General features: G+C 41.9%; 1 protein-coding gene across 7 annotated transcripts in view; it reads right to left on the reverse strand.

Annotated features, from left to right (window-relative positions):
• LOC122943025 (activating transcription factor 7-interacting protein 1-like) overlaps nucleotides 1-24,609 on the reverse strand; it is a 44,842-nt gene extending 20,233 nt beyond the window's left edge. For 3 of the 7 annotated variants that reach the window (XM_044300393.1, XM_044300392.1, XM_044300388.1), the window contains exons 1-7: nucleotides 24,451-24,609; nucleotides 24,277-24,362; nucleotides 12,329-13,821; nucleotides 10,952-11,044; nucleotides 8,941-9,086; nucleotides 6,087-6,221; nucleotides 5,924-5,989 (exon numbers count right to left, since the gene is read on the reverse strand). In XM_044300393.1, the coding sequence (XP_044156328.1) occupies nucleotides 5,924-5,989; nucleotides 6,087-6,221; nucleotides 8,941-9,086; nucleotides 10,952-11,044; nucleotides 12,329-13,814 (1,926 nt within the window). In that variant the 5' untranslated portion in view covers nucleotides 13,815-13,821; nucleotides 24,277-24,362; nucleotides 24,451-24,609. Of the gene's footprint in view, nucleotides 1-5,923; nucleotides 5,990-6,086; nucleotides 6,222-8,940; nucleotides 9,087-10,951; nucleotides 11,045-12,328; nucleotides 13,822-19,086; nucleotides 19,189-19,231; nucleotides 19,311-24,276; nucleotides 24,363-24,450 lie in introns of those variants that run through there. The other 4 variants (XM_044300394.1, XM_044300390.1, XM_044300389.1 and 1 more) reach the window with 4 other exon arrangements.
• Nucleotides 24,610-27,908: the final 3,299 nt, after the last annotated feature.

The following is a 27,908-nucleotide window of genomic DNA, read 5'->3' on the forward strand; positions in this document are numbered from 1 at the left end:
GTTTTAAATATAGAAGACATTACCTTAGAAGACGAACTGAGTATTCCTAATCGCGATGCGTTCCACTGTGGAACGCACCGCCATTTACTTCCGGTTGTTTGGTGTTAATAAGGGAATCGGTTTGGAAGATTAGTGTATGGATGGAGATCTTTTTATGGGTAGTAGACAGGGAAAGGGGAAGGGGGAAAGATGGGCCCCCTCTAGTTTGAATTTGTGGCTTAACATTTTCCCACGGTTGGTGCATCGGCAACATCTATATTAGCGATGCGTTCCACTGCCATCTTCTTCCGGTTCCCAGGCAGGATAAGAAGAAGAGGGGCCGGCGTCTGATTGGTGGGTGGATACACACGCAATGCGTGTCACCTTGGGATGCAAACCCCTTCCTAAATACCTGTATAATACAGAAGTCTTTTTTAATATAGTGGAATCTAACTTAATTAGGTGAAAATGGGAAAAAAAAGGGGGTCAAAAAGATACCCAGATGAGCATTAAATATGGAAATTATGGTCTTGCTATAAAGGAATATTGTGAATCAAAGATGAATTTAAATTAAGTTATAATTACTTTGGGAAAGGGGGGGGGGGGGGAAGAATGGAGAAGTTGGACGGCAATGGTGCTGGTGAACATGTGTATAGACACATTAATAGATAATACATTTATATGTGCAATATATCTATGGATGAGACACAAATGTGTCCATAGTGGAACGCATCGCTAATATAGATGTTGCCGATGCACCAACCGTGGGAAAATGTTAAGCCACAAATTCAAACTAGAGGGGGCCCATCTTTCCCCCTTCCCCTTTCCCTGTCTACTACCCATAAAAAGATCTCCATCCATACACTAATCTTCCAAACCGATTCCCTTATTAACACCAAACAACCGGAAGTAAATGGCGGTGCGTTCCACAGTGGAACGCATCGCGATTAGGAATACTCAGTTCGTCTTCTAAGGTAATGTCTTCTATATTTAAAACAATAAGACTAGGGACCACTATGTGCTTGTAGCAGGAGACAATAGGGAATATATGAATTAAATAACTCTGGAGGGAGACTTGATTTGATCCATGCAGACAGGAAGTGGGAGGTTCTATAGACTACACGTGCAAACTATAAATACCTCACTAGAACAACTCATCCTAATGACTCCTGACTGGTCTTGGAATCCACCAAAGCACTCCTGAAGGTATGGATCAACTTAATTCTTTTTGGACTCATTGCTATGGACATATATGTCTTTTTCTTCTTTTTAGGTTTTCTCTGTGTAGATTTTATATGTGTATATTTGTCTCTTGGTTGGACAGCAAACATGTGTCCATTATTTTATACTCTATATACGAATATATTTTTATATAGATATTATTGTTCATTATTTTATTACATTATATCATATTTCATTTATCAAGGTCCCATTCATTCCTTCTTTGTTGGGTATATTCACTCATAAACTCTGAATAGACCTGATCTATAATACATACTATACATATTTCTATGTTCTATGATCCATGCACCCAATGAAAAATCTGAGATAAAATCCCCCTTTTTTGTGGGTGTGATTGTGTGGCTATGTGTGTATGCATTGAAGCATGCGTATACACAGTGTTACACATACATACACCCATAAAATATTTCTATATATAAAAAAGTTTTTTATTTATATTTTATTCTATATCTGTTCATATATATATATTTTTTCTGTTAAAACTAAATTAATGTATTTATTTCTCCTGAAGAAGAGGGCCTCAGACCCTCGAAACGCGTTGAGCCTTGTATTAATAAAATGATTGACCAGAAGCCACATGTGTAGGCGGCGTTCAATTATTTACATCACTACATACGATCCTGGCTGGGGGGGAAAAATAGTCCCAGTTGTATTGAGTTTATCCTGGTGACTGCCCCCCCCCCCCCCCCGTGAAGTGAGTGGATTTGATTTTATTCTTATCCTTGATTTTTTTCTTACCCTTAATTTTATTAATATCACTATTTTATGACCTCTAACATCACACAGACCCCGGTGAAGGTCTTATCTACATCTTATATACTAATAAGAATCCATCTGCATTTACATCACGACCATTGACTGAGTGATTTGGCGCCTGATACGTGTTTCAAACTTTTTTTCACGGGTGTGAAGGGCCTTTCTTCCTTTGTCCTTTCTACACCATCCATATCTCTTCATAAGTGGACAAGGGAAATCCTTGATCCACTGAAACACTTGAGCTGCCTATCTTGTTCCATAACTTCAGATGAGCATAACTCCTATATTGTTCTGTATAGAACCCTCCTCCGCCCCCTGGCGCCTCTGATAGCCTCTACTCTAGGTACTTATTTTGCGACTCCTGGTGCACGGTTAGACCAGGTAGTTCAAATTGTACCATAATCCTCTTTTTGTATCTCCACATTCTGCTTCAGATGACGGGAAGGACAGACAGCTCCCTTCGGCTGAGGAGGTGGAGCCGTGACTGCCAGAAACTGGGTGCGTGCCAGGGGACCACCACAGCGGAGCCATGGTTCTCCCAGGCCACTTTATGGCAACGCTGCATATGTTGACGTAGGGCCGTAGTGCCAACATTCGCATCCTGGCCACTCTTCACCCCCTCCCCACAGATTCTACATATGGCCACGTTCACCTCCTCCAGCGGCTTAAAAAAAAAAAAAAAAAAATGCCACACTGCCGAGTATCACGCTATGCACTGACTGACTGCTACGGACACTGCCTCCTTGAACCCCTGCACCACTACTTCCCGGGCAGGTAGGCTCCACTGAAGTGGGTGGTCTACCCTGGGCGCATTTGGCTACCGACCACTGCTGCCACCCTGCCGACTCCGCTGGGTTTCTGGTCACAACACGACCGCTAGCTGACACTTGGAGCTCCTGCCTCTCAAAGTGACCCCTGCTGCCACAGCTCCTTAGTCTGCTGTGACCCCTCTGCCTGCGCCAGAAACATTTAAAGCCTCTTCCACTCCTGTGCAGGGCCTGGCACTTCTGTCTGGCATACTGTTAGATCAAATAACCAAATGTTAGAGCAAATATTTTTTATTTCGCCACAACTGGGCTTTAGAGTATATCACTGCACTGCTGAATGGTAAGGCTACGTTCACATCACCGTTCAGCCTTTCCGCTCTCCTGCTCTGTTTAGGCGCAGGAGAACGGAAAGGACGGATAAGCACATAACTGACACCAAACGTAGTCAAACAGAACCTGAGGACCCGATAGACTATAATGGGGTCCGTTATGTTTCCGCTCAGAAGATGATTTTTTAAGCGGAGACAAAAGTCCTGCATGCAAATCATCTTCTGAGCGGAAACCTAACGGACCCCATTATAGTCTATCGGGTCCTCAGGTTCTGTTTGACTCAGTTTAGTGTCAGTTAAGTGCTTATCCGTCCTTTCCGTTCTCCTGCCCCTAAACGGAGCAGGAGAATGGAAAGGCTGAACGGTGATGTGAACGAAGCCTAATTAGGGCCTAATTTGTTTCTACTTTTACACAAAAGGCTTTTCAAACAGGTAAGTGCAACGATGAACAGTGAATATATTTTTATTTTGCCACTAATACACAGCAAACTGAGCTTTAGAATATATCACTGCACCGCTGAGTGGCAAATATATTTTTCCCTTTTCCACTAACACATGCAAAAAAGGGCTTTAGAACAGATAACTGCACTGCTGAGCGGCAAATATATTTAACTTTCGCCACTAAGGGTACTTTCACACTTGTGGCAGACAATTCCAGCAGGCAGTTCCATCACCGGAACTGCCTGCCGGATCTGTGAAAATGCATGCAGACTAGGCCTGCACAATATATTGCCAAAGCAATTCCAATAAATCGCAATCGCCAATTGGCCGACCCAAAAATGCTGCAATTGTAGTACCATATTTTTCGCTTTATAAGACAAACTTTTTTGTCTTGGGGTGAAAATGGCAATGCGTATTATAAAGCGATGGTTGACTTTTTACGTGGCTGACACGGATGTATCGCCAGCCACGCTGTGCAACAGTTACAGTGCGGGGAGGGAGGAGGGGCTGGAGGCAAGTTGTTATTTTAATGAACAAATGTTCTTCTATTTATCTGTTCTGTGCACTGCTATTAAGAAAATGGCAAGTTTTGTATTTTGTACTTTTGCAGTAATGCAAATATTTAATTTAGTGAAAGATGTTTTATTTTGAAAAACACTGCATTTCAGTTCTTGAGTTAAGCATAACTACATTTCAGCATTATCAGCAATTTCTGTGTGCTTTTGCCTTGAAAATCCAAGCAAATAGACCTCTAGCACAATTCCCTTAAAATATTGCATCGCATATCGTTATCACAATTTTTAGGGCCCTAATCGCAATCGCACAAAATTCCCATATCGTGCAGCCCTAATGCAAACTAATGGCATTTATCAGACGGATCAGGATCCTGATCCGTATGACAAATGAATTGAAATGCCGGATCAGTCTCTCCGGTGTCATCTGGAAAAATGGATACAGCATTTATTTTCTTTACATTTTTTTGCGGTCTGAGCATGCGTAGACTGCAATGCCCGATCAGTTTTGCCATAACACTGGGGGTCTGATCCAGCATTAATGCATTTCAATGGGAAAAAATGCAGGATACGGCATTCTGGAAAGTGTTCTGGAATTTTGGACTCAGATAAAACCACAGCATGCTGCAGTATTATCTCCATCCTTAAAAGTCAAAAAGACTGAAGACATCCTGATGCATCTTGAACGGAATGCTCTACATTCAGAATGCATTAGGATAAAACGGATCAGTTCTTTTCCGGTATTGAGCCCTTAGGACGGAACTCAATGTCGGAAAAGAATAACGCTAGTGGGAAAGTACCCTAATACACGACAAAAAGGGCTAAAATTTTCGCACTTCACCTCACAACGGCTAATACGCTCTTCCCCCCCCCCCCCCCCCCACTAACACCAGCCAAAAAATGCTTTAGAACATAACTGCACCGCACTAGGGCAAATAAAACGTAGAAATATTTCCATGTAATAACCCCTGTTAATGCCTGTATCAAACAGCACTTGCACCCTAATAAGAACGGTTTGCTGGAATTACAGAGCTGTATAATAGCAATTTGGATCCCCAGTTAGTACAGCAAGGTGTAATAGGAATGTTCCTATTACCCAGGCTGTAACCTCCCCTACTGAACCCTGTTCAACATCAATGCTGTGGAATGATTCCTCCCTATCCTTTCCATACACCTTGAATAATCTTTCCCTGCACTTAGAATTTTTTTTTTTTTTTTTTTAGCACAATGATGTTTTTTCAATCACTGTCCCTAGCGCCTGCATGCATGGCATCATGGGTGATCCCGCCTTCCCAGAGTTCCTTTCTCAATATCCTCACACGTGCAGCAGCCATTTTAGGAAAAGATGCAAATCCTTACCACGAAGAAATTTGCATCCGGTGCAAATCAAATTTTTCCTGAAATTCGGAACGAATTCCACTTCATCAGCTTTGATTCGCTCATCTCTAGCTATACCCTTATCAAAGTGCTGTGTCACTTACTATAACTGACTAAGCTGTTTTGCTAAAATCCTGTACTGAACAGTCCTGATATCTGAGAGGACCTGGCTCTCCCCGCCCACCTGCTGCTTACTGTGGCAGGGAAAAGCTGTCAGTGGCAGGTGGGTGGAGAGAGACGGGAGCTGATGAATATGAGGACTCATTGGCAGGCGCTGGAGCTGTCAGAGCTTGGCAGTTAGGACAGCATAAAACTGGCGACAGATTCCCCTTAATGAAATACCAACTTCTGGTGCACACTTCTGTATTTACTTCTTGATAATCTTGCATTAATATTTCAAAATATTAAATTATATTTATAGATTTAACAGATTTAAATGAGGAGTAAAATATACATTTTTTTTTTTTTTTTTTTATTAAAATGCAAGAGGATATAGTACTGGAATGGTAATGTGTTTTACCTCAGGTCTCTTCTTTAGGTCCTCCTTCGCTGCCCCAAAGCGCTTTGCTAAACGAGTAATTTTAGCCTATAAGAGCAAAAAGAAGAAATGAGGAACACTTGTATACATTTGGTGCACGAAGGGCAATAATTCATAATGAGCAGAGCTGGAAGAAAAACATTACCTGCATGGTTTGCAGAGCAGTCTCATGTTTCTTACATTCAATTTTCTCCACTCTTGATTTCAGGTCAGCTAATGCTTTGTCAAAGTCCAAACACTGCAATGCACTAAGCTTTTCTTCAAACATTCTCTGGATCACCTATGAATGAATATTAATGAATGATTAAGAGTATATAGGTGCAGTAATCTAAGAGGTGCGTGCTATGCTTACATAATCATGGCTATGGAGCATGTATTGGTTGGAGTATTGTTATAACAATTTAAAGGGAACCTGTCACCTGAAAAACGCATATTAAACTGACCATAGTACCTTACAGTATCCTTCAGTGTGTTGCTAATCATGTATTTCTTTCCTCTTTGTGTTTCTTCATACTTGTTAAAAACGCTGTTTTAATGTCAGTTGGCGCTGTCTTCGAGTCAGGCTTGAAGTCAAGGGGGCAGCGGCCTCCTTGCTTCAAGTAAAGCTAAGGCCGCCCCTTACCCCTCCTCTCTAAAATTAGATGGACATGCGGCTGCGATTGCGCTCTTCTAGCGTATGCGCAGTACGCTGCCTGTTACAGCGCGACGGCCAGGCGAGTGCGCGATCGAACTGTCCGGCGCATCCGCAGTCAGCAAAATGCAGGCGGGTGATTGAGGATCGCGCTGTAATAGGCAGCGTACAGCGCATGCGCTAGAAGAGCGCAATCCCGGCATCACGGCAGCATGTCCATCTAATTTTACAGCAACCCAGGTAAAACCTAAAAATTCTGCTTTTAACCAGCCATGGAACTATACATGCTTCCAAAAATTCATTTAGCTGAATAGCGTAATTATAGAGATCCCCTCCTGTGCCCTACTAGGCCTTATTCACACAGCAGTACTCGATCAGTGACAGATTTCCATCAGTGACTGGAAGCCAAAACCAGGAGTGGAGCCTACATGTATAAGGTATAATTCAAAGATTTGCTCCTGTTATGTGATTTTGACCTGCACCTGGTGTTGGCTAAAAATTACTGATGGAAATCACTGACAAACACTGAAGTATGAATCAGGCCTAAATCACAGGCGAAACCTGAGCTGCCATTAAAACAATAATATTATTATTATTATTAATAAAAAGGCATCAGATAATGTTACAATGATGACCAGTGATGGGGTTTGGATTAAGGTGTCTAGATACCTTCTTATGATACCTTCTATGAGTCTTCTAAGACTCTTTGACGTATCATTTCTAAAGTGCTAGTTTATCACTTGGGGGGAGGGGGTCCTTTCTGCAGCAGCTCTCTCCCTGTCACAGCTTTCAGAGACAGATCGTTCTGCATCACCGATTTTGCATCCTCTCTAGAAGAAGCTTCACAATCTGTTATTTCAGAGAGCCTAGAGCAGAGATCCTCAAACTGTAAATATTTTGTTATATCTTTTCATGGGAACACTGAAGATATCACACTTTGATACAATGTAAAGTAGTCAGTATACAGCTTGTATAACAGTGTCAATTTGGTGTACCCTAAAAATAACTCAACACATTGATGTCTAAACCGCTGGCAACAAAAGTGAGTACACCCCTAAGTGAAAATGGTCAAATTGTGCCCAAAGTGTCAATATTTTGTGTGGCAACCATTATTTTCCAGCCCTACCTTAACTTTCTTGTGCATGGAGTTAGCTAGAGTTTCACAGGTTGCAACTGGAGCTGGTGGATGTTACAGACTTTGTGCTCCTCCACCTTCCCATAGAGGATGCCCCACAGATGCTCAATAGGGTTTAGGTCTGGAGACATGCTTGTCCAGTACCTTTACCATCAGTTTCTTTAACAAGTCAGTGGTCATCTTGACGGTGTGTTTAGAGTCATTATCATATTGGAATACTACCCTGTGGCCTAGTTTTCAAAAGGTCTGCTTCAGTATGTCACAGTACATGTTGGCATACATGGTTCCCTCAATGAACTGTAGCTCCCCACAGCCGGCAGTACTCATGCAGCAAACTATGACACTCCCACACTTGCGTTTCCATTCCTCACCTGGCTGCCGCGGCCTGCCACACATGCTTGACATCATCTGAACCAAATGGTTGTCTTCAGCAAACTGTTTGCAGGCTTTCATGTGCATCATCTTTAGAAGAGGCTTCCTTTGATGCAGTGTGCGGCGTATGGTCTGAGCACTAACAATCTGACCCCTCACCCCTTTAAAGTCTTCAGCAATGCTGGCAGCATTCAAACGTCGATTTTGTAAAGACAACCTCTGTATATGACGTTGAGCACGTACACTCAAATTCTTTGGTCGACCATGGTGAGGCCTGTTCTTGATAAACCGCTGCATGGTCTCGGCCACAGTGCTGCAGGTCAGTTTCACGGTGTTGGCAATCTTCTTATAGCCTAGGCTATCTTTACATAGAGTAACCACTCTATTTTCAGATCCTCAGAGTTCTTTACCATGAGGTGCCATGTTGAACTTCCAGTGACTAGTATGAGAGAACGTAAGAGCAATAACATATTTAACACACCTGCTCCCCATTCACATCTGAGACCTTGTAACACTAATGAGTCACATGACACCAGGGAGGGAAAATAGCTAATTGGGCACAATTTGGCCATTTTTAATTAGGTTTGTACTCACTTTTGTTGCCAGCAGTTTAGAAGTTAATGGCTGTGTTATTTCGAAGGCACACCAAATTTACACTGTTTATACAAGCTGTACATTGACTACTTTACATTGTATCTAAAGTGTCATATCTTCAGCATTGTCCCATAAAAATATTGATAAAAATGTGAGTGATGGACTCACATTTGTGATATCCTGTATCCTTTACAAAATAGGGAACTGATCCTTTAGGTGCCTGAATGCAGCATTACACATAATCTGATATTAACAGTAACGCTGTACCTTCTGCAGTTGCCCATTCAGATTATCACCAGCTGTGATTTTAACCTTTAGTTCTGCCTCGTACTCTTCACCCTCAAAGCGCCTCCTCTTTGAGCTCTGGCTGTCCAAATCTTCAGACTTGGAACGTTTCCGGCGGCAAAATTCACCTGTTCAGACAGAAATATAATGAATACATACAACATACAGACATCATGTGACCCCTTTCACTCAGAAACAAGGTTATGTTACATTGTGCTTGGGATGTGACCATGTAGAGGTGTAAGCACTACATTTTTCAGAACCCGGTCTGGGTGAAAATTCATCAATACCGCAATGTCTTTCAGAAAGTCTCTTCTCCACCTCCTTGGTCAGTATATGTTATTTTTTTCCTTTCTTTGTTAAAAGAGTTTCCCTGGCAAGAAGAGACTAAGCGGCGGCCCCAAAAGGCTGGATTACAAAAACAGCCAAGTGTGGTCGGTGTGCGAGAGATTAGAGATAGAGATATTTACTACGCCCGCCTACCGCGTCACGGGAGGCTTGACAAAGCGCTGTTTAGTCTGAAACAGGCTGTTGCCTTGTGTTTCTGTGCAGTGACCCGCATCTGCTTGTGATTTTACCCGGAATAAAGCTACGAGTGGAAAAGTATTTGGCAAATGCCGCTATTTGCTTGCTCTCTTTTTTGAAATTTTCATAATATGCTTTATTAGGGAAAAGAGTTTCTTTGTTCTAGAAAACACTGGGGTAGTGACAAGAGGCGGCTGGACGCCTCTATATGTTACACACAGACATGGAGCGAAAAATCTACTTAAATATGCATCTAGCACAGGAAGATTCACATCAAAATCAATAGCAGAAATTGACCCCCATGCCTGGACCTGGCTTAAGAGGAAAAAGATCCAGAGTAAGGGTACTTTCACACTAGCGTTTTTCTTTTCCGGCTCTGAGTTCCATCCTAGGGGCTCAAATCCGGAAAAGAACTGATCAGTTTTATCCTAATGCATTCTGAATGGAGAGTAATCCGTTCAGGATGCATCAGGATGTCTTTATTTCAGTCTTTTTGACTGATCAGGCTTTTCAGAAAACCGTAGCATGCAGAGTTTTTACCTTCGTCCAAAAATCCTGAACACTTTGACTGAACGCCGGATCAGGCCTTTTTCCCATTGACTTGCATTAACGCCGGATCCGGCACTGTGTGTTCAGTCAAACCGGATCCGGCTTTTGCATGTTAAACCAGAAAAATGTGAAAAAAATAAAATAAAAAGTTAAAGTCCAAAAATGGCGAATCCGTTTTTTCCAATGCATTTTTAGATTGTGATCAAAATCCTGATCAGGATTCAAATGTAATCCATTTTCACACGTTTTTCCGGATCCGGCGGGCAGTTCCGGTGTCGGAATTGAACGCCGGATTTAAACAACGCTAGTGTGAAAGTAGCCTAAAATTGCCATTAATTCAGCATCTCAGTCCATAATTTTGAAAGTCTTATCTGGGCAACACTGCTGCAATGCTTTAAGTCTCAAATTTCCAAAATAGTGTTGTCCAGCCCCATGAAATTCCTTACCAACAGCTTACAATATTAGGAGTAATACATACTTTACCAATCCCCTCGCCCGTGCTTTCAGGTCCGCCACGATGTGAGACCATTGCATCCAAACCAGGCCGATCAGTGGCAGCACTTGTCACAAGTTGAGTTGCTGGAGCCTGGTAAACAGACTGGCAGGAGACCAGGATGCTTTGGAATGGGCGTAGAAAGGGACTGGTAAAGTGGGTTCTTTTATTAGTTTTTGGCAGTGTAAGACGTTGGTAAAAATTTATCAGGCCTGGACAACTAGCTTCTAAAGGTTTCTTTAGAGAAAAGCGGAGCAAAAATAAGTCAGTATTGGACTTTTGGGACTTTCTAGTATTCGAGTTACTAGTTGTCCTACAGAATCTTCACCTGAGGCAGTGATAAGGTCTTTAGCATATACAACTAATTCAATTTAAAAAACCATCCTTGTTTTCTAGATGTCTTTTACAGTAATGATCTTTTCTTACTTTTCTCCGCTTGTGGTTGTTCTTTATTCTCTGGCTCTTTCTGTTCATTGTTAGGTCTTTCCTCTGCCTCTTCAATAACTTCTTTCACATCATCTGCAGGAAGAAGAGGCGACTTAAAATGTTATTTAACCCAACGATTATTGTGCATTGTGATTGTTACTCGCTTTTTAACATTCATACAGAGGAGGCTCGTTTTGTGTAGTCCAGTATAAGCACATGCCTTCTTACACTGCTCCATCAGCTGTTTGCTGTTGTGAATAATGTAGCAGACACCACTATTCAGTAAAAGCAAACCAAAGACCTAGACAAAATCTATTAAATACATTAAGATCGGACAACACAAATGGTTTTGTGAAAGTAGTGTGGTGGCGTTACCCATAGTAACCGAGGCTGCTACTTTCATTTTCCATTCTAAAAAATAGAAGTTATAATGTAATAGGTTGCTATGGTATTGATTGGTACCTGTGAACAAGGCAGACAAAGCAGAGCTGGAGAGGGTTCAGAGGAGGGGAACTAAAGTAATAACTGGAATGGGTGGACTACAGTACCCAGAAGGATCAAAATTGGGGTTATTCAGTTTAGAAAAAAAGATGACTGAGGGGAGATCTTATAACCATGTATAAATCAGGGGTCTCTTTCATCATCTATTTATCCCCAGGACTGTGACGAGGGGACATCCTCTGCGTCTGGAGGAAAGAAGGTTTGTACACAAACATAGAAGAGGATTCTTTACGGTAAGAGCAGTGAGACTATGGAACTCTCTGCCTGAGGAGGTGGTGATGGCGAGTTCACTAAAGGGGCCTGGATGTATTTCTGGAGTGTAATAATATTACAGGTTAAAGTTATTAGATTTCTGGAGAAGAGTCGTTAATCAAGGGAGTTATTACAATTGTAGTCATGAGGAAAATTGGCTTCTAAGTTACAGAGTTTTTTTTCCTTCCTCTGGCTCAACTTGCAGGATAACAGGCTGAACTGGATGGACAGATGCCTTTTTTCGGCCTTATATACTATGTTACAAGGCTTCCTATAGTAGTTTACTATCCTAGAATTAAAAGGCTCGGGTACAGCACCAACGAAATGATAAAAATGTTAGATATTTGAAAAAAGCTGTTAAGCCGAAAGGCATCACATGTGTCTGTATTCTGCTTATGGCATTAAAAAGAAGCTTTATTAGCATCAAAATGTGAGTGCTGATCCAATAGTAAATTAAAGGGTTTTCTCACTTCAGCAAATGGCATTTATCAGGTATTAAGACAGCAAAGGAGGCAATATGGACAATCACAGTACCTTAGGAAGAACCTTGTATTATCTGTCTACATGATAATGCCGTTTACTGAAGTGAGACAACCCCTTTAAGGTTACAATTCAGAAAGTCACCTTGATCAGTTAACGCGTTTCCTTTCAGTGGTGTGCTCTCACCACAGGGTTCTTCTTCATCTGAAAGCACTAAAAACGCTTCACTTGGCAAAGTCTCATTTGTATCGTTCTTAGTTGGAGAAACTGCAATGTTTTCACTTTTTTCTTCTTCTTTATTAGGAACAGTTGCAAAATCTTCTTTTTTATCGGAAACACACTGAAGTTCATCTTCCACTGGTGCGAGCTTTTCAAGAATGGGAATAATCTCATCAGTTTCCATTTCATCAGTTTTTTCTAAAACAGAGCCAGTCTCTATTTCTGACAGAGATTTATCAATTGGAGCTTCTGCAGGTAAAGAAATATTTTGCTCTAGATTTTTCAAGTTATGGTCAACCTCCATGCTGCTTGATATAGCCTCATCCCCAATATCTTGTTGCTCTCCCTCGGTCTCTGAAATTTCCTTATTAGCCTGTGAAGGGGATCCATTTTCAGACACACTGATATCTGGTAAAACATTAGCATCATGCGACTCATTTACAGGCTCGGTTCTCTCCTGCTCTTCAGTATGGTTTTCAGTTTCCTCTACATTCTGTATTTCACTGTGTAGGTCCTCATTGCTGGCTTCAATTTCCTGCTCCTCAGATATATCATCTTTTTCTCCAACAGCAACAGAATCTACAGGCTCTGGATCAACAGGCTCTTTTATAATATTACTGTCTTCCATTTCACTATCTGCATTAGCAGTAGGATCCTCTGAAATAACATCCATATCTTCGTTCAATTTTTGGACAATGGAATCCTCTACAGGATTTTCATCTTCCAACTTACTTTCCTCCTCTAAAATGCTGCAACTTTCCACCTCATTGGGAATGTTTGACTGGGTTTGTTTCTGTGAAAATTCAGGCTCACAAGCGAGATCCTCCAGAAACAGTCCACTTGAATCACTTTGTTCTACGCTTCCATGAGGAACCACTTCATCATCTTGTTTAGGTGAGCAGGCTTGAACAGCAGCCTCAGTAGGCTCAATTTTACTACTATCGTCTTGACATACAGTACTTTCATTAAGTTCAAGATCAAGCGTCATCCTTAAGTCACTGTTTTGGTCAACATGTTTAAAACCTTCTTCTAGGTCACACAGTTTCACAACTGGAACCTTGTGAGGATCATAACCTTCTTCTAGGTCACACAGTTTCACAACTGGAACCTTGTGAGGATCATAACCTTCTTCTAGGTCACACAGTTTCACAACTGGAACCTTGTGAGGATCAATGTTCAGATCTAGAATGCCATTTAGATTCATTGTGTCCTCCATGGGTTCTTCATCATTGTTTGTATAATTCATATCTAAATCACCATTTTCATGGATTCCATTAACCAGCTTTATCTCTGTAGGTTTAAGCAGGTCTTCTTTAGCTTTGTGTACAGCTTCTAACTGTTGGCGGTCACTTGCTTTCATTGTTTTGCGAGCTTTAAAGACTTTCTTCTGTGGTTCTTTTGCTGTTTCCATCTCAAACCTTTAAAACAAGAATTAGACAGTTTACATTACATAACCCGCAAAAAAAATAAAAAAAATAAAATAAACACACAACAACACACACACACACACACACGTCCCACTGTCCAATAAGTATAGTCATACATTTTCAAGTGGAATAGCAGAGGAATAGCATAACAGGGAAAGGATGATCCAGCATTACATGGGGAATACAAGTATTTACTATGTCAGGAAAGCGGAGAGGTTCTCTTTCAATGCAATCTGCAGGCAGCATGTTATAGGGGAAAAGATTCAGTAATTTATACTTTTATATCTCTGAATTTAAGACTGCCCCATACAGCTATCTCTGTATACACACTTAGGGCTCGTTCACACAAACGTTTTTTGCGTTCCATATACGGGCCGTTTATTGCGTTCCGTATATGGAACTATTCATTTTAATGGGTCCTCAAAAAAAAAACAAAAAAAAAAAAAACAAACACACAACAACATGGAATGTACTCCGTTCCCGTATGTCCGCATTTCCGTTCCGCTATATTTTGAGTCTTGTCCTATTATTGTCTGCAAATCAAGTTCCGTGGCTCCATTCAAGTCAATGGTCCACAAAAAAAAAAAAAAAAAAAAAAAAAAAAAAAAAAAACACAACCCATACGGAAATGCATCCGTATGTCTTCTGTATCCGTTCCATTTTTGTGGAACCATCTATTGAAAATGTTATGCCCAGCTCAATTTTTTCTATGTAATTACTGTATACGCCATACAGAAAACCACAACAAAAACGGAACAATGGATCTGTGAAAAAGTCCGCAAAACACTGAAAGAGCCATACGGTCGTGTGAACAAGCCCTTATACAGAGAATGCTATCAATAATTGAAAACACCTCCCACGTGTACAACTGAAGTCAGAAAGATGAGACGTATAAATATATAAATTTCAGCTCCTCCTGTTCTAATATGCTGCTTGCAAATTAGCTTTAAATGGAAAACCAGTATTTTTGTACAAGTAAGGACCCTTTTTATCCAGGCCGAGGATAGGGACAATTCTCTAACAACCATTCATGCAAACACTCGTTTTCAAACCTTTGCATATTTGATGCAGCACAAAAAATCTGCCAGCAGCACATTGCATTGTGTGAACAGGTGGTCTAATGCCGATAATATGCGAATGAGGGGCGTAATCATTTGCTATGTACACTCTGAAAAGCACTAAACAAGCACTGATCGCCTTGCATATCGTTATGGCCCAGCGTTAGCCAGAGTAAAGACCCTTAGACTCTTTTGCAACAGGTTAAGTGCTATAAGATTGAAGGATGGTTGAGGTTGTACCAATATTTACTTACGCTGGGTTCAGACCTGGGCGTACTTGAACGTACGCTCTGTATGTGCGATTGTACGGGCGTTTGCAATCGTGCATACAGAGACAAGCGAACGCCCATTGTCGCGCGTTCCCGCTGAAGTCTATGTACGGGAACGCACGACAAGACCCCCTAAAGAAGCTCCTGTACTTCTTGGGGCGTCGGGCGTTACAGCGCGATCATACGCGCTGTAAAACGCTCAGGTGAGAACCATTCCCATAGGGAATCATTGGTTCTTGCCTGTTGAGCGTTTTACAGTGCGTAGGAACGCGCTGTAAAACGCTCAGGTCTGAACCCAGCCTTAGGGTACAAAGGTGGAACCATGCAGCTACTGCCCAGTACATTTGACATGTGTTACGTAGTTTATTTCTTAGAATACCATAACCTTAAAAGGACAGCACACCAAATTTGCTTGATAAAGGCTCTCCAGAAAAAACATTGCATCTGGAATACATTTCCAACAGGACGTGCTGTGTCCATCTATCTTTTTTCTACTGATACGGATCAATTAACCAACATGACTGGTGATACTGAACCGCACATCAGTCTTGTACTGAAGCTACAGATATAGGGTCTAAGGCTGGTTATACACAACTCTTGTCGGACGAACCTGCCAAGAACGGCCAATACACTAATGTATCAGGGGAGACAAGGATTGGGCAAAATGATTATTTTTGTCTGATTCTTTTCTAGCTGCACAAGAATCCGCATGGAAAAAAATATAAATAATTACGTATTCAGCATTATGTGCGGGTACTTTTTAGATACATATTAACCCTTTCACGAATGCCATCCATTTATATACATGCTGTCTATGCCTCGAGCACATATAAACTATTGCAACATGACTAATCTGGAGTGCTGTACACGAACAGCACCAGAATAAAGCTCCTGTAGGAGCAAGTCACGTCCCTGAATGTGTCACTGATAGCCAGGGACCCCGAGGAGAAGTAGATTATTGCTTCTGCCTTCTCCTTTGCTCCATGAACAGAGCTCAGTTAGCGCTATTCAGTGAGGAGAGGAAGCGGCTATGCCACTTAATATATTGGATCTGGCGATCATGTGATCTCTGGGCGCTCAGGCATAGGAGAGCTGCAGGGTCTTAGCAGATCCTGATCAGATCTGACTGTGTGCAATGCCCCCACAGGCAACTGTTTTCCACTGTAACTGGGCATCCAAAGGATCTAGTTACAGGGGAAAAGTGCAAAAAAGTGTCTTTTAAATAACCTGTTGGGGGGGGGGGGGGGACATATTATGAACCAAAAATATATTTGAAAAAGTAAACTAAATAATACACACACAAAAAAAAATGCCCACATCAACTGAAGCCATCGCCAGTCACCACATGCAAACAATATTATGCATAAAATGATAGAGATAAATTTAAAAAAAGAAATATATAAAAAAATATATTTGTAATTTTCCCCATATTTTACCTAAAGAAGGAAAACAAAAAAAACTCTAAAACTATTAAGAAAAAACTTGTGTCAGTTGCCAATTTATTTTGGTAATCTAACAAATAAAGTAAGGGTCATTAAACCACCCCATGCGCTAAATCACCAAAAATAAAATAAAAGGGTCTGGTCATTAAGGCCTGGTCATGAAAGGGTTACATTGGGCATCCCAATGTAATATTATTCCTCTATAATTCCCTTGTAAGATTACATCTTGAATAAAGGGATTCAAATTTTTGAACAGAGATGATAGAGCTGGAGAGAGTTCAGAGCAAAGCTAGACTAGATTGTTAAATGGGATTAATTAATGAGAGGCTGGAAAAAAATAAAATAAATACGCCTTAGGCAGGTTTCACAGCTGCATTGTGAACCCTGGCAATCTGATCCGGTCACTGTATCTGGCACACACCGGCTTTTGGCAGCATGTTTTGGTGCATGGTGTTATCTGGATACAGCTGAACGCCGATGTGAACGTGGCCTTAGAGGAGATCTCATTTATATCTAGAAATATATATGTGTGCTTAATATGAAGAAATTGAAAATGGTTTCTTCTCTCAAGGCCTTTAAGAAAACATTTATTACGGGTAGAGGAAAGTCTGGCAAGTCAGTCAAACTATTGAATGCCCTACCCCAAGAGGCAATAGGAGCAGATACGACTTTATAATAACAAATGTCATGGTGGGTTAGAACACCTCTAGCAATGAAGGACCATTGGCAAAAAATAAGCCAACCACCAGGTGGTGTACATTCAAGCAAAAAAGTGTCTAGCCAGAGCCACTGATAAATTTGGCGCATCTGTAGACTGTCATCTAAGTATGCTGTATACATTTTAGACAGGGTTAGTAAATCTGCAAGATTTCTACTGGACTATCAGCTTAAGGTTACATTCACATTCCTATGGGTTAATAAAATGTACGGACAACGTTCAGTATGTTGTCCGCATCTATGTTTCCGCAAAAAATATGAAGCTTGTACTACTATTATCAGTACAGATCGGTCCACAACCCCATTCAAGTCAATGGATCTGCAAATTGTGGATGACATACGGAATGTTTTTTTTGCGGATCCATTTTCGGATTTTTAAAGGCCTTAATTCCTTTTCTTTTTTTTTGTGGACCATAAAAAAACGGAAGACATACGGAACAAACAGAAGTAATTCGGCCACAAAATGCGGACACATGGTTCCGTTATTTGTGGACCGCAAGACGGAAAGGGATTACACATGGTCGTGTGAATGTACTCTAAAAGATTTTCTGTATGATTCTGATACAAACAATTGCAAGTTAACAGATGCTCCCTGCCAATCCAGGATCCACAGAAACAGTCAAGTATTTTTAAACTGTAATAACTTGATAAAAGGTTTCCTTCTAATATAATTATATATACACATCTCTAACACACGCCGTGAAGCCGCCCAATTTCATATCACATACAGGTGATCTACTCTTCTATAGGTCTTTATTTAAATCAAAAGGTGGATAGTGTAGAGGTAGAAATGTGATGGGGACAATATTCCTTAATATCAGGAGAGGACAATCTTCACTCCTTAGGGCTGTGCTCTAATCCTGCTTTTGGGCCAAACAGATATCTGGTCGAGGTGAAAGAGGCCTAAGCAGTTATGACTATTCAGATCTAGTTCACATCCATTAGCACATTTCACACACACACACAAAAATAAAAAATAAAACACACCACACACACACACACACACACACACACACTTCTGCCTATTATCCTGCAAAGTTGGACCTGAGAAAGGCAAGTCACCCTCACAAGGTAGAAGCAAATTTTCCTCATGTTAGGGAATAAAATTTCTAACAGACTCAAAATCTGGAAATCAGAATAAATCACCTCCAGAAACCTAATAGCTAGAACCTGCTGAAAGTGGAGACGTTATTTTCCCACAGCATAAACAACTGAAGATCATGTATGGTTTACAAAACAGCCTAAAAAGCAAAAGGCTTGAAAATTCCTCCATGTCAATGGTTAGATTCGCCATATGAACTTGTGTGCCAGTTAGCATAAGAAAACAAAAATTTGGAGTATGACGTTTAAATGTGTAGGAGGGGTCATCATAATTAAGTACTTGTGGGGCTTGGCCTTTTTAGATGCTTGAGAACCAGGTCCTTCACACAGTCTCAGGCCTAATGCTCAACAGTCAAGAAAATAGAATACCGTACTAGGATTTTCATAAATCCATTTTTAGGAGAATTTTCGTTTAAATGATGTGTATTTGTTCAGAGTCCTGCAATAAAACAATTTCTGGGCCGTCCTCTAACTTTTCCAGCCATTTGCTCTAACTTGTGGTATTATGGGAAAAAAGTGTTTATTCTGCGCTTGAGATTTTAGCAGGAAGGGCCCGTCGTAATCCAACAGAAAACAGCAACATGCATACAAGTTAGTACTGCATATGGCTCACGGCTTTAGGTTTGATTCACTACAAGCACTGATGTACTCCCACATGTATAAGTGTACCTTTAAGGCCTTATTATTTGCAATGAATAAAACCCATAGACAGGAGACTGCACAATTCCTTCAACATTTCCGTTCCTTGAAGGAATAAAAAAAAAAAAAGCACAGGATTAAAATGTGGCTTCAAAAGTATATAAAAAAAGCATACCAGAAAGGGAGCCCCCTGCAGCCATGGTGCCGTCAAAGATCAGCTCTCCCGGCAAATAACCACACCAGCCCTGTCTGATGTCAATTGAATGAGTGTACAATTTGCATAGAAGCGACCATTGGTGTTCATGCCTCTCATTAAGCAGGCCAATCAGGAGAAGCAGGAGCAGCTGACTGCACAGAGAAGGAGGGGAAGGAGAAGTCTGCCTAGTAACAGCAAGACTGGGAAAAATATCTCATGTCCTGAGATCCGACCAGATCGTGGCATAACCTAGTGAATCAGATACAATAAATGCTGCACATTTTCATGTGGTTTAATAGCTTTTATCCAGATAAAAGGGGAAAAGTGCCGACAGCTTCACAGGAAAATGCCTTTAAAAGGGGTTGTCCGAGTTATGAAAAAAATAAAATATAGCACTGTAAATCTGATGGGCAGCAATATATAACTGAGCTAAGCAAGTTTTAGGGTACTTTCACACTTGCGCTAGAGGATTCGGGCAGGCAGTTCTGTTGCCGAAACTGCTGCTGGATCCGTAAATCCGTATGCAAATGGTTAGCATTTGTTTCCGGATGCAGATCAGTCTGACAAATACATTGAAATACCGGATCCGTCTCTCCGGTGTCATCCAGAAAAACGGATCCGGTATTTTATTTGTTTTGCATTTTTAAAGGTCTGCGCATGTGCAGACCGGGAAACCGGATCCTTTTTCCAGAACACTTGCTACCGGATCCAGCATTAATACATTTCAATGGCAAGTGTTCCGGAATTTTGGCCGGAGAAAATACTGCAGCATGCTGCGGTATTTATTTTCTCTGGCTAAATACCGTAAGAGAGACGGAACTGAAGACATTCTGATGCATACTGAACGGAAAGCTTTCCATTCAGAATGCATTAGGATAAAACTGAAGCGTTTTTTTCTGGTATTGAGCCCCTGTGACGGAACTCAATACCGTAAAACTTTAACACTAGTGTGAAAGTACCCTTAGGTAAAAAGAAAAATATATTTCCTCATTTCCCTGGTTGTCTTCTGACCCTTTGTTTACCTACAATAACAACAATATCTGCCCCTCCCCCTGCTCTGCAGAGGGAGTGAATACAAGAGCTGCCCTGAGTGACATGTCTGCCTGCTGGAATACTCAGCAGCATGTTGTATGTGTAGGACTACAAGTCCCAGCTGTACAGTGACACTGCTGATACACACAGGATCTTATCCCTACCTGTTCTTGTGCAGAACTCCTCTGGTCTGTCAGCTCCTGTGCCCAGCATTTTTCTCCTCACTGCCTACAGCTACTCAGCAAATCCTTGAGCTCTGAGTCTGTGCTCCTGAAGAGGTTAATCTTTCCTGAAGTATCCAGTGGGAGGGAGACACAGGGCAGAGAGCAGCAGCAGCAGACGGCAGAGAAGAAGGGCATTGCAAACACAGTGATGTCTCAGGTACAGACACATATCTGATCTCTGAGGCTTGTGTACGAAACATCATCAGATCAGGGAGAGAAGCTGATATCACAGGTCATGTGACCCTCAGTGAAATCTGAGAAAGGAGCAACTACAGATGCAGTAAGTGCATGGTAAAGCTGCTACATTTGATTAGTTAGAAACATACAAATAAAAATAATCACTCAGACAACCCCTTTAAGTAATTATCTTTTATTGTACATAATTCACTGTCAGACGATATTGTTTGCGTGTCTATGGGCATACAGACATCCACAGATCCCTAGGCCAACTACTGTATGCCCATTGGACACTCAGACGTTGTCAGGACACTATAAAGCACTGCACGTCTGCCACCAAGAAGAAGCATCTGGTGCAAAGTTTTAGTTGTAATAATGAGGAGCAGTAAAGCAATGCTCCTGCATAAAATGAATACTGGAGCCTAGGAGATGGTGCCTGGCATCACCAGGGTGATCAAGATCAACAGATATGTCTGTGGTACTGAGCCTTCTACTTGTATAGCTAGAAGAAATTGATACCTGCTTCCCTCCACTCTGTTCTGGCTCCGTGGCTCCCAGGCTTCATCTTCACCTGACTTTCGGACTCATTCTGTTAACTTCCACAAGGACAGGTTCACATGTGCTGCTTAGGGACATGTCACCGCTGAGGCCAGTCTTTGCAGGAGCTGACAGACATGAACTGAAGTCCAGTGAAGACTGCCTGGGAGCCAATGAACTAGAACAAAGCAGAGGAGAGCAGGTAAGTACAGATGTCTTCACTGGTACTGCTGGGTGATGGCTGGAGATTTCAGAACTGATCTATCCTCTCAACATAATTTTACAATGATGACAAGACAGACACCAGTGAAGACGGGAAAATCTTAATATGCATAATAACAAAAAGATGTTAGTTCTGCCAAAGATCTTAGTTTCAAACTCTTGGGGCCAGTTTTATCATTCGCTCAAGTCTAAGTGGAGTGAAAAAGTCAAAAATGTTTGCGCATTCGCTAAAACTGCGCAAAAAAAAAAAAAGACTTTGATTGGCTCGGCGCTATCCTTGCCAGTTTTCTGAAAGTGGGCGTGTTTTCTTATGTAATTTAATCTCTAGATAGATTTACTATTGCGACAATTTAAAAAGTCGCAAAAATTGCGCAATTTACTCCAGTGAGATCCATGCTTATCCTTTGCGACTTTTTAATAGAACATGTGATGTAAAGGTAAGGCTACTTTCACACAAGCGTTTTTGCTGGATCCGTCATGGATCAGCAAAGACGCTTCCGTCATGATAATACAACCGTCTACATCCGTTATGAACGGATCCGGTTGTATTATCTTTAAAATAGCCAAGACGGATCCGTCGAGAACACCACTGGAAGTCAATGGGGACGGATCAGTTTTCTATTGTGTCCGAGAAAACTGATTTGTCCCTATTGACTTACATTGCGTGTCACGACGGATCCGGCTTGGCTATTAATCCACACCTCATCGCGAACAGATTAAGCCGACTAAGGGCTCTTTCACACGAGCGTGTGCACTCTGGAAATTACACTCCGTGTGCAAGGGTGATCCTCCATTCTTGACACTGCTTGTCTTGCACAAAAGGTACAACACTATACAGAATTCTAATGCTATGTGCCTCTGCATGACCTTACTTCTACAGGATCACACTGACAAAGCTCTCACTATAAGAGCAGCGTCCAGAACGGAGGATCACAACCACACGGAGCGTAATTTCCGAATTGCACACACTCGTCTGAAAGAGCCATAATAGGTGGTATAAACAGACTACACCGTCTAAAACTGCACCAAATTTACATGCAACAGCCAGTGTGATAAGTTTCTTTCAGCCAGAACCTAAATAAATAATTTCTGTGCAGTAGATTTTGCTGTGTACACAGGGATCTGCTGCCCGGGATCACTGTAGCCATCATCCATACATGTAAATGCAGCCTTCTTCTCCACTGACGACCAGATATCAGGAATGAACGGTAGCTAACTGCCTGAGACATTGATCCGTGTAAAAAGACCTTAAATCCTATGCTGGATTTACACAGCCCAATTATCAGGAACAAACCTTCATACAAAGCAAAACGCTTGTTCATCAGGTGAAATGATCTTTCATGAAGATCAATCATTGCTTCTGGGCAGCAGATCAGGCTGCGGAAACTGCACTCTGCTGCCCAGAAACTACGAATTTGTATGAGGATGGGTGATGGCGAGCAGGTAGTTATTGGGAAGGAACGCTTCATGTCTTGATAAGTGTCTGCTTGCTTGGGGCGTGCAAATGTGCTTTTAGACAGCATTAGTAAATCTGCCCCACGGAGTGCGGTATGACACTAAGAGGTCATTAAATTCTACTCCAATCCATAACAAAGCAAATAAAGAATAACTGCACTGTGATAATTGCGACGCGTCAGAAGTTTTAATAGGTGGCGATCCAGGTGCCAAGACCACCACAATCAGTGAAAGGGTCATACAAGCTTTGATGAGCGCTGTGCCCCTTCATCTATGATAGGCTCCTTGTCAGCTGAAAACTGGCTCATAGAAGTCTATAGGGGCGATGCATCAAGACTGGTGCAAAGGAATCAGACAATGTGGGGAACATCGCAAGGATATGCTCCCATGTCTGATAGGTGCCGCCCACCGTCAAGCGTTCTCCCCAAACAAGTGAATGGGAGCGCACCACGCTTGCGCGGCCACTGCTCCCTTTTATTTCTATAGGGCTGACGGAAATAGCCGAGCCAGCTCTATTTTTGGCGGCCGCGTAGAAATGAAAGGAGGACGGCTGTGCGTGCACAGTGCACCCTTCATCACTGGTGTAGGTGCGGGTACCAGAGGCGAGACCGCACCTAGCAGACAATGGGGGCATATCCTAGCGATATGCGGCCATTGTCTGTGATGGGAATAACCCTTTAATAATTACGAAATTCAACATGAATGTTATTCTTTTTACTTTATTATTACTAAAAATAATTTAAAGTTGGTGTATGCCTTTAATGGAATTGTAATAAGCCCTAAATAGATTGCACGATCGCTTTACAAATAAAAACATAACATTAGACTCGCTAAATGTTAAAAAAAAAGTCTAATGCAACATAGTGACACCAAAAACTGAAAAGGAAACAATACAGAATATAAACACTAGAGTGTGCTGCAACAGCAACAGACAATAACTAAAAGACATTAGGAGTAAACAAATGGAAAGTTATTATAGTGGCTGCTGAAAATATCACTAACACTATACTTAAATCACTACATTAGAAAATGCTGAGCCCAAGTCTTTAGGAAGCAGGATCTTTCAGAAATATAAAAATGCACATACAGATACACGTCAAACCAAAGGTCTAAAGCCTTCTGATGCCAAACACATTTTAACAGGCTTACAAATTCATGCACATTTACCTACCTACAGACAGTGTCATTAAGTCCCCTGTGGGTGGCGCTTTGGCACAATTACTTCTTATTCAAAAAGCTCGCCACTCCCCCAAATACACCCCCCACCTTCAGTCTCTGGACACCAAACTTGCAGTTTAAGTGTAATTCATTTTAGCAGTATAATCATAAAGTGTTCTAACAGAACTCACAATAAAATACAAAAATAAACTGCCTTACCTGGCAAAACAATGCCCGCGAAGCAATCTTCCCCTCTTTGGACACACCGCCAGGTGTACCCCAACATGAATTTGCTATTACACTCACTAGACATTAATATAGAAAAAATAAATAAAACATACATCAAGGCACAAATACAATCATGTTATATCCACACTAGCATGTAACAACTACCTGCATAAAGTGCAAAATCAATGACAAAAGGAAAAATCAAGGCAAAGTAAAAGCTGTGAGAGACAGGCTGATCGTGTAGTTACTATGGTCTGGCCTCTTTGTGCTGCTTTTCTGTGCCTGCCAACTAAGAGTACTGCAGCAAATGTGTGCAGCGAGGGCCCTCCCACACCACACACAGCAGCACCAGCAGACTAAACTAATCGCTCACAGAAAAAGACAAACAGGACATGATCAAGGCAGGAGTAACACTGTTCCTTATGTGCTAGCCAATGAAAACCTGAAGCTTGGGAAATATGACCTGTGGGAATATGCTACTCAAAAGACTCAAATCAGAGACCCATTCCACAACTTCCCTGAATAGTACAAATCCTCAACTTTGTTAAATCTTGATTTTCTTTGTACATTTTTGTTTTTAGTAGTTTTTAAAACAAGGCAAATAAAACTTTTATTAACAGTGCACAAGGTTCAATTCAAAATCTTGATTTTCTGAGGATTGCGACCACAGCAGAAAAGAAGTTTCATGTTTCAAGGAAGAATACTGAAGAACAAAGGAAAGAAAATTCATTTGCTTTAATGTGCAACTTGTAGAAGGCCTCCTTAATAGGAAACAACATGAAGAGAAGACATTCAGGGTGCCGCCATCAGGAGTGAATTCAAAAATAGAGAACTCCTATCTGTCCTTTATATTCTCTACTTTTATCATCCACTCCCGATACTGGCTTCCAAGACGGCATCAAGAAGTGATCAGAGGGTGTTCTGTTGGTCGGCCCCACCAATCTAACTGTTCTATCAACTAGATGGGGTATAGGATAACTTGTTATAATCAGAATACCCCTTTAAAGGGAACTCTCACCATGGAAAAGCAATCCAATCTGCAGGCAGCATGTAATAGAGCAGAAGGAGCTGAGCAGATTGATTATTAGTTTTATAGGAAATGATTCTGCAACATGTGTTATTTATTAACTTACACATGGCTCTTATATTGATAATCTATCCTCAGGATAGGTAATCAATATCAAATCGGTGGGAGGCCAACTCCCAGCACTTACGCCAACCCCGCAGCACTCGTACAAGCACTGCCTTCTCTTCACTGTTTACCTGCTCGCGGTCACATCTGCAGCAGTGAGCAGATGTAACGACAACTATGGTGACATCCCATTGAAATGAATAGGATGGCAGAGTTGTAATTACACCTGCTCACCGCTGCGGTTGTGACAGCGAGCAGGTAAACAGTGAAGAGAAGGCAGTGCTTGTATGAGCACTACATTTACTTCATTCAGCCCTCTGCCCATTTGATATTGACTTATCCTGAGTCCAATGGCTTATTTTGAAGGAAAGTCTGAGTAAATTACCTTCAAAATCACAAAGCCTTTAGCTGTTGTGGGTGGGGAGAGTTTGGTCAGCACGCGGCCATGTTTGAACAAAACCACACGCCATTAACCCTTTCACGCATTATGACGTACAGTTACATCATAATGCCTCAGGGGATGTATGGAGTAGGCTCGATCAATACCCGGCGGGTCCCAGCTGTATCATACAGCTGGCACCCACCTGTACTAACAGGAAGCGACGATCGCGCTGCCCCTGTCATTAATCCCCTCAGATACACGATCGCGCCACCTATGAGTGAAGGCAGAGGGATGTGGCTCCCTCTGTCTTCTGATCTGAGCACCCACAGCGAAATTGTGGTGCTCTGATAGGTTGCCATGGCAGCCTGGACTGTGCTGAACCGCTCCAGGCCTGCCATGGCTTTCTCCATACAGACAATCAGTTTGAACCCTGCAGATCTGTGTGATGATGTGGTTCTGGTGCAATGCATTTTGGAACCAAGTGCACAGGTCTCACATGCAGCTAATAGTCATGTGTGTCAGATTTGTTGCAGGAATTTCTGCAACTGAAAATCAGTCCCATTCATCTGAATAGGTTTTGCAGAAATCCATGTACTTGCCGCCAAAACAGTCCCATTCAAATCAAAGGCGCTGACTTTCAGTCGCAGAAATTTCTGCAATGTGTAACGGCACCATGGGCAGATTGGCCATAGACCTTACAGAGAATTTTCCCGGTGGGCCGATGCCCAGGGGGCCACCTTTGCCCTCCTCACGGCCGACCACTGGAAGTTTTTGGGGATGTATTTTGTGCTGCTGGCAGTATTTTGTGATGGACTGTGGTATTTGGTTCTGTTGGGGTGGTATAATCTGACACAATATGGTTTGTTGGCCCTGCCTAACATCAGTTTGGACCCGACTACAGGCCACTCTTAGGCCCCTTGCAGACGAGCGGGTCCAGGTAAGTTGCAGCAAACATGCGCGAGTAGGTACCCAATTGCAGTCAGTTTTGACTGTGATTGCGTTCAGTTGTTCATTTTCTATCGCGCGGGTGTGTTTTGCACGTGCGTGATAAAAAAAAGAAAATGTGGTACCCAGACCCGAACTTCTTCACAGAAGTTCAGGTTTGGGTTCAAGGTTGTGTAGATTGAATTATTTCCCCTTATAACATGGTTATAAGGCAAAATAATAGCATTCTGAATACAGAATGCATAGTAAAATAGAAAATTATTTAACTCACCTTAATCCACTTGTTCGCGCAGCCAGCTTCTCTTCTGTCTTCTTTTTTGAGGAATAGGACCTTTGATGATGTCACTGTGCTCATCACATGATCTTTTACTATGGTGATGGATCATGTGACGGACCATGTGAAGAAGTCCGGGTTTGGCTTTGGGTACCAAACATGCCGATTTTTTTCTGACGCGTGTGCAAAACGCATTACAATGTTTTGCACTCGCATGGAAAAATCGCGCATTTTCCCGCAACGCACCCGCATCTTATCCGGGCAAAAAACATGACGCCCGTGTAAAAGAGGCCTTAGGCCCCTTTCACACGAAAGAGCATTCCGCGCAAGTGCAGTGCGTGATATAAACACATTTCGCCCGCAAGGAATCCGGAGCCATTCATTTCAATGGGGCTGTGTACATGTGCGTTGGTTTTCACGCATCAATTGTGCGTTGTGTGAAAATCACAGCATGTTCTATATTCAGCGATTTTCACGCAAAGTGAATGGGGCTGCTTCATAATCGCATCCGCAAGCAAGTGTAGATGTGACGCGTTTTTCACCGATGGCTGCTAAGAGATGTGTTTTGTAAACATTCAGTTTTTTTATCACGCGCGTGCAAAACGCATTAAATCGCATTGCACCCACGCTATAAAAACTGAACAACTGAACGCAATTGAAGACAAAACTGAATTACTTTGTTCGCAAAATCGCACATTTTTCACCGAAGGCATTTGCAACACACCTGGACCTAATCCACACATGCTCATCTGCAAGGGGCCTTAGTATTTTTTCCAGGGCCACTTTAAGTTCCCAGTCTGCCCCTGGATGGCACCTTGATGATGATGCCACACAGCTCAGTTTTGATGCAGTTAATGCAACAGACACAGAGAAGGCACTGGCGCTCCTGT

Source organism: Bufo gargarizans, chromosome 7 (assembly GCF_014858855.1).
Source record: "Bufo gargarizans isolate SCDJY-AF-19 chromosome 7, ASM1485885v1, whole genome shotgun sequence".
Taxonomy (NCBI): Eukaryota; Metazoa; Chordata; class Amphibia; order Anura; family Bufonidae; genus Bufo; species Bufo gargarizans.